The sequence below is a fragment of the Zingiber officinale genome, chromosome 4B (genome assembly GCF_018446385.1).
Source record: "Zingiber officinale cultivar Zhangliang chromosome 4B, Zo_v1.1, whole genome shotgun sequence".
Classification (NCBI taxonomy): Eukaryota; Viridiplantae; Streptophyta; class Magnoliopsida; order Zingiberales; family Zingiberaceae; genus Zingiber; species Zingiber officinale.
In genome coordinates this window covers 4,014,253-4,022,165 of record NC_055993.1, presented here as the reverse complement: position 1 = coordinate 4,022,165, position 7,913 = coordinate 4,014,253, and the positions used below count along the sequence as shown (strand labels likewise).

The 7,913-nt window shown below is 42.4% G+C and overlaps 1 protein-coding gene across 1 annotated transcript; it reads left to right on the top strand.

The window, feature by feature from the left end:
* Positions 1-528: 528 nt before the first annotated feature.
* Positions 529-4,033, top strand: LOC121977260 (laccase-3-like). The gene is made up of 7 exons (XM_042529849.1): positions 529-538; positions 1,442-1,456; positions 2,060-2,094; positions 2,176-2,327; positions 2,414-2,658; positions 2,734-2,862; positions 2,925-4,033. Exons 1-7 carry the CDS (start codon positions 529-531, stop codon positions 4,031-4,033), a joined length of 1,695 nt encoding a protein of 564 aa, XP_042385783.1.
* Positions 4,034-7,913: the final 3,880 nt, after the last annotated feature.

Below are 7,913 nucleotides of genomic sequence, written 5' to 3'. Positions count from 1 at the left end.
AGGCACTCGTCCGAGGAGTAGCGAGAAGTGGAAAAATCACTAAGTGTCATCGCCAATCATCCCGACTAGCGAAACTCGGGTCAGTGGCGAATGGCCGAGCAGCAGCTTTAAACCTGGGTCAGTAATTGATAACCGAGCGGCGGTTCTAAATTCAGGTCGGTAACTGATAGTCCAGCGGCGACTCTAAACTCTGGTTAACTATTGATAGCCGAGCGACGGCTCTAAACCCAGGTCAATAATTGATTGTCGAGCGGCTGCTCTAAACCCATGGGAGAAAGCAACTTCAACGTCCACCATAGCCGAGCGGCGGCTCTAAACCCACGTCAATTATTGATAGCCGAGCGATGACTCTAAACTCAAGCCAGCAAGATAAAGTAGAACGACGACTATGAATATGATATGAGCAAATTGGCAGCTCTAGAACAGAGAATGTCCAATCAGGGGAAAGGTCATTGAAGACACTGCTCGTCCAGTCAGTCGGACTTACAGTCTCCTTCGACTAGACTTGAGGGGAAGGCTTATGGTGCGATGGTAAAAGGTACTTATCAAGTATAAGTCAAAGGCGGGACCAACAACCGACGTGGAGGTAAAAGTCAAGATGTTCAGCGCCAAAGAACCAACGAGCCTACCAAAATTGGCCGAACGGAAGTCAACTCCAATTGTCGATCAGGTTAAAAGAGCCCGATCGGCCAGGTGGCTTATATGAGTGGACCGCATGTCCAGCCAGGTTCACTATGGAAAGAACATCAGATGCTCACAATTGACCAAGTGAACGCTATGCCGATCGGAGCACATATCCAGTCGGGCTAGAAACAATCTGTCAAGCTGAGATACTACGGAGAAGAGTAGCTGAGATCGATTGGGTGGAAAACCCCAGCCGAGCGGCTACCCCACTCGGCCAAGCAGTGAGACCCCTTCCATATCTCGTGATATCCCTCTGAGAGATAATGTCGCTGACAATAGGGCATGGTCAACAAGTAAATTGTTCAACAGAAACTTCTACTGTCATATCCAGGATTTACATGCTCTGTTAAGATATGGTGTCAGAGACACTTTCCTGACATGTCTTTTCATAGAACAGTTGAGAAAATGTGTCCGCATCTTGAGAAGCGTACATGTCGCTTACTGTAGCATTATATAAAGGGGGGTTCATACACCAGCGGAGATATATGATATCTGTTATTTGTGCTTGTGCACTCATTGCTATTAGATTACTCCATCGTCTTTCCACTGTTCCGATAACTGACCTGAACGTTGGAGGGTCAACGCCGGGGACCCTTTCCCTGATCCGGCACTGACACTTTTATATTACAGATCGGAATAAAATTTTCACACAATCAACTGAGGAACCACATCCTCAATTAATCATCTTCACTATTTTCGGACCAGATCACTTTGCTTCTTTGAAATTCTAAAGATCTCTGTATCACTAAATGACTAGCTTTCGTGCTCCCTGCGCAATCCAATTTATTACGTTAAGTCAACACAATTTATCACTATTTCCATTTCCTTCTCTAGCTCCACCATCCTTCTCAATCTCTATGAGCCCATTTTGTTCCAAAATTGCAGAAGATGTCTTTCTTCCTCCACTCTCCAACCTTTACTGCATGAGACCCATTAGGCCAAGTACACAATTAATACAAACAAGATGACACATGCCTCTGATGGCTGTAGGTCAGATTAGTTGAATCCTCTTGCAAACCGCATCTATAAAGAAATTTATCATAAATGACTAGCTCTAACTAATTGCTATTCTTTTCACAGAACCCTTCATAAGAAACCTTTCGGTGACTCTAGATGAAGAAACTGATGAATTTTGAGAAAAGGCACTAATTAATGCCAATTCTCGAATACAATGCAAACTAAGGTTCCATGCTTTGACTGGTAGATCAAGAAGAGATGGATCGATTTCACCTGTCCACGAGTGATCGATTATATAGTCATCTCCAGACCTCTTACACTTAACATCGCACCAGCCGAGTGATTATGGAGATGGACCTCAAGAATCACCGGAGCTCATCGGTCTTCTTCCCGGCGGTGGTGCTGCTGTGGCTCCGCTGCGCCACTGCAGAAATCCACTTCCATGAGTTCGTCGTATATACGCCAAGGCCAATGCTCATTTTACCACTGCTGATGATTTCTTTCTTTGCAGTTTAAACTTGCTTGCGTGAACAGGTGCAAGCGACGGCGGTGAAGAGGCTGTGCGAGACCCGCAGCATCATCACCGTGAACGGCCAGTACCCCGGTCCGACCATCGAGGCCCGGAACGGCGACGCCCTCGTCGTCGACGTCGTCAACCGGGCAAAATACAACGTCACCATCCACTGGTGGCGCTAGCTAGCTCTTCAGTTTTACATACTCGAATTGTGCGGCCTCGCTTAGCTTTGACATGGACCGCGCTGTTTGGACTCAGGCACGGGATTCGCCAGTTGAGGACGGCGTGGGCGGACGGGCCGGAGTTCGTGACGCAGTGCCCGATCCGGCCCGGCGGAAGCTACACGTACCGGTTCAGGATCGAGGAGCAGGAGGGCACGCTGTGGTGGCACGCGCACAGCTCGTGGCTCAGGGCGACTGTGCACGGAGCCATCGTCGTCTACCCCAAGCTTGGCTCTTCCTATCCCTTCCTTAATCCCGACAGGGAGCACAGAGTCATCCTCGGTAACTCTGTTAACGGATTCGCAATTAACTTCCAAATTGTGTCTAATTGGCTTAAATTGACGTGGAGCTCGACAGGGGAATGGTGGAACGAGGATCCGGTTCGTGTGATCGAGCGGGCGTTGAGAACAGGGGCCGACCCCAATGTCTCCGACGCCTTGACGATCAACGGCCAGCCCGGCGATCTTTATAAATGCTCCAGAAAAGGTTAGTGTGTATAATAACAGATTGATTCTGAGCGTTTATTATATCTTTTATGAAATGAATAGAAACGACGGTGTTTCCGGTGAGGTCCGGCGAGACCAACCTGTTTCGGTTCGTCAACGCCGCCCTCAATTCCGAGCTTTTCGTCGGCGTTGCTGGGCACTCGATGACGGTGGTGGCGGCTGACGGGGTTTACGTGAAACACTTCAATGCTACCATCCTCATGCTCGCCCCCGGCCAGACCACCGACGTCCTCCTCACCGCCGATAGTCCCGCCGGATGCTACTACATGGCAGCACACGCCTATGAAAGCGCGCGGGACACCACTTTTGACAACACCACCACCACCGCCATTCTTAACTACCTAGATCCGAATGGATACCCCTACGCGCCGCCGGCCAAGGTCGTCGCCAACCGTACCCGGCTGCCGGCCTTCCCTGTGCTACCGGACTTCAACGACACCTGCGCGGCCTACGCCTTCGCCTCCAGGTTCCGCAGTGCGGTTCCCGTGACGCTCCCCGGCCCCGTCGACCACCACCTCTTCTTCACGGTCGGCCTCGGGCTCTTCGACTGCCCGGCAGGGAAGGTCTGCGGGGGCCCCAACGGCACGATCCTCACTGCCAGCATGAACAACGTCTCCTTCCAGACCCCGACCCGCGCGTCCATCCTGGAGGCCTACCTCCGCGGCGTGCCGGCGGTCTTCACCGCCGACTTCCCGGCGGTGCCTCCGGTGAGGTTCAACTACACGGCGGAGAGTGTGAGTCGGGATCTGTGGCAGCCGACGGTGGCCACGAAGGTGTACCAGGTGAAGTACGGCTCTGTCCTGGAGGTGGTGATGCAGGGGACCAGCATCCTCACCAGCGAGGACCACCCGATGCACATCCACGGCTACCATTTCTACGTGCTGGCGACGGGGTTCGGAAACTTCGACCGGCGGCGAGACGCAGCGCGGTTCAACCTGGTGGATCCGCCGCTGAGGAACACGGTGGGGGTTCCGGTGAACGGATGGGCGGTGGTCCGATTCGTAGCGGACAACCCCGGCGCTTGGCTAGTGCATTGTCACCTGGAGGATCACATGTCGTGGGGGCTGGCCATGGTCTTCCTCGTCGAGAACGGCGTCGGCGAGTCGCAGTCGCTGGAGCCGCCGCCAGCTGATCTCCCGCCATGCGTGTAGTAGATTAATTAATTAATTAAATTGTATGTCTTCAATTAATTAATTATATATATATATATATATATACATCGATGTGTGTGAGGTGAAGATATAGCCCTGGTGCTAATTTCGGTGAAGACTCGGCATTGTTATGTAATAAAGAGAGTGTTTGTATTGGATAACATTGGTCTTTCAATATTTAAGTTAATAATTGATTTAAGAGAAGAAAGTAGTAGTCATGAATTGCAACAAATAGTATTAGTAAATAAAAAGTATTGTATATCTTTGTTTGTAGATAGAATTTTTTTATAGTATCATTGTTACATTATACACACATCTCAAATCATTAATATGCTTCCAAAAGTTTTTTTTTTACATTATACACACATCTCAAATCATTAATATGTTTCCCAAAGTTTTTTTTAAGAAATGATAGGTCATAAAGTACCCTGACACATTTCTTTAAACGAGCCGTATATCACTGTAACTTGCGAGGCCATAAAGTTTATCTCGCTGAGGGTGTCCGGAGAGGGTCCAGGCACCCGGAGTTACCATATTAGTAAACAGCTAGTTTCTACAAATGGACTATAAATAGAGCTCTGGTCTTTTTCATTTAAAACAACACTTACTGTAAATCAAATTTTTATTCTATTCTTCAAGTTCTGTGCTTTCAACATCTTGTATGAAGCTTCTCCGCCACTAACTTATGTCAAAGAATGAGTCTACTAGTTGAGATTCACTTATCTTAGATTAGCAACTTTTCCGGTTGCAAACCAAGTAAACACTTTTATCTCGTACTTATTTTTATGTATTTTAGTTTTGTTTATTAAAAGTGTTTATATTAACTTTAGTTGAAAGTTCTAAGAAGGGTGATTTTATAATTTCAAGCAATTCACCTTCCTCTCTTGTCGACCGCACCGGGACCAACAAGTGGTATCAGAGTGAGGATACTTCAGAATGATTAATCACCGACCAAACTAAAAAAAAATCAATGGTCGGACCAAGCCTCAACCAGCCAAAATTTAAGAACTTCATACACTAGAAACGTCGAATAGAGATATTCCTAAAAACTGATTTTAAAATACTTTTAATAATTAAGTATGATTTTGTAGTTCCCAAAGATCAACAAGGAGAAGATAAAGAAGAAAACCTTTGGACAAAGAAGGAACAAAGTAACTTCGTAGTCAACAGTAGAGCGGAATAGCGGAATATCACTTGTTAAGTGTATTATCGTCTCAGGAAGTCAACTGTATCGGAAGCTACACTTCAGCCAAAGAACTCTGAGAGAAATTCCTAAAGCTCCATGAAGACACATTCGAAGTGAAGCTTGCAAGACGGGATATTCTTCGTAGTAAGCTAACAAACCTCCGCTTAAAAAAAGGTGAGACGGTGGCTCAACTACACACGAAGATCAAGGAGTTAATCACTGAACTAATCAATCTCGGCGAAATGGTAACCAACAAGGACTCAGTTCAGTACGCGCTCAACGTCTTTCCCAGAATTCCAAAGTGGACCTCAATAATAAACGCCTAATATATATCTAAGGATTTGAAGGTAAACACCTTAGAAAAAAAAATTTCGACTTTAGAATTACATGAATCTAGATGTGCAGTACAAGAAAAGAGCCAATTAGAAGAACAAGTCAGAGTCGAACTCAGATCTTGATGCAGACCAAGAAGGGTATATGGTAAGAATTTTTTTTAAATAAAATTAAATCTAACAAGTTTAAAGAAATGCAGACCAGGAAAAATCCAGGGAGCAAAAGAAAGATTTGATGCTACAATTATCAGAAAGGACACATGAAGGATGATTGCCCGGAGCTCAAGAAGGAGAAAGACAAAGAGCCAAGGCGAAACAAGCACAACAATCTCAAGGCCACTTGGGATGAAAGTTCATCGTCCAAATTTGAGATAGAAGTCTATACTAAATAGCACTGATGGCTAGTCATGAAGAACCAAGCAACTCGAAAGTTAGCATTGATGAAGAGGGAGTCACATTTGATGAATGCAGTGACACAAGGGGAAAAGAAAGCTTCATATCCGACATGGTAAGTGAGGTATATCTCTTACCTCCTGATAAATTATATTTTGGAATAAAATCCATGTCTAAATCAATGTGTAAATTGAAAACAACAAATGAAAATTTTATAAAAGGAAAATTTAGAAGAAAAAAAATAATCTTAGTAAAATCATGTTTATTAGAAGATTTTGACCAATTGAAAATTAAAAATGCTAAATTAAAAAAATTAGAACAATTGGAAAAGGATAATATAAGTTCACACAAACTTAGAAATTTTTAGAGACTAAATTGGTATTATAAATTTCATAAGGGTCAAATAAAAAAATTAATCAAAAAATATATACTAAGAAAATTTCTGATTAATACAATAAGTAGGAATAAGTTCTAAAATCATGTTTAAGTTGAATTTTCATGCATGTGTTAATTTTAATTTGGCTTAATATTTTATTTGTGTGTATAAAATTGTTTAACTTTCACAAATAAATTGCATGTATAAATCTTAATTTTTCTGTGATTTTTTTTATTATTTATCAGAATTTTTTTTTGAAAAAATTATCATTAATAAATTTTCTACTAATGTTTTTACCAAAATATCAATTTTTAATATTAAAAATCCTCAAAAAGACTTTCTGATCAATTTAATTTTTCTATAGACATACTTTCTATTTTATATACTTAGAAAAAGTTATGAGCTTTTATCAAAATCTTTTTTAAAATATTTTTTTTAAAAAATTATATCTTTCTAAATAAAATAAATTATTACTGTTTATATTAATTTTTTTTATTCATGAAAATTTTATCGATATTCTTGAAAAGTATGCTTAATCGTGACAAAAATTTTAGAATTTTTCAACCATTAAAAATAATTTATGTTTCTTCTAAAGCTGGTTTTAAAATCGTAAAAAATTAAATTAAAAAAAATATTTTCCAAAAATTTTCTAAGTGTTAGTAATGGTATCTACAATCCTTAGAATTTATCTCAAAATTTATTTTTCGATATTTTTTATCCCTATGTTTAATGTGATTAAAGGGAGAGAAGTAATAGATCAAGTCTAAGGGAGGATTTATTTGCATTGCATTTACAATTTTTTTGCATTTAATTTTTGCATATTTATTAACTTTACTGTTTTGATTTAACCCTAACTTAATTTAGGTTGATGCACGTCAAAAAAGAGATATTGTAATTACCCTGAGTTGGTCAACCAGGTTAAGTTAGGTCATGTTCTGTTTAATCCTTGCGTCCAAGTGTGCAAAAACTTAGAAACACAAGAAATTGAGCGATAAACGTAGCTAGCGAGAATGATGACATAAGAAGGGAGTCGATCGGCTCGATGTGTTCGAGGGACGAGTTGAAGGTGTGAGTTGGGGATGTGGCTTTGCTACTGACTCGATGAAGACTCCACGCTGCCCTGCAACACAGGAATCGTTAGTGCTAGGCCAGGGAAGGGGACTCTGGCATTTGCCTCCGACGCTCAAGTCAATGATTGATTTAGGAGAAGAAAGTAGTAGTCGTGAACTATAGCAATAGCGTGTGCAAATAAGAAGCATCGCATACCTCCACATGTAGATGGAGACCCCTTTTATGGTGACATTATTGTGTTGTGCACGCATCTCAAAGTATTAACACGTTTCCCAAAACTTTCCTAAGAAAGGATAGGTCATAAAGTATCCCTGAGACTTTTCCTTAAACGAGCCATAAATATTTATGATTTGACAGGCTAAAAGCTTCTAAAAGACGATTTACCAACGGGATATTCTCTATCATTTCCAACATAAACTTTCAAAAGAGTACCGACAACTAGGTTCTGCTATAGGCTGACCGATTGCCACTCGGCCGGGGGCTTGCTAGCTCAGTCTTCTAGAATGCAGCTACCGACTTATT

Coding starts and splice junctions, on each gene's coding strand:
- LOC121977260 (XM_042529849.1), top strand. Junction 2,328..2,413: donor TACAACGTCACCATCCACTG/GTGGCGCTAGCT, acceptor GTTTGGACTCAG/GCACGGGATTCGCCAGTTGA. Junction 2,659..2,733: donor GGAGCACAGAGTCATCCTCG/GTAACTCTGTTA, acceptor GGAGCTCGACAG/GGGAATGGTGGAACGAGGAT.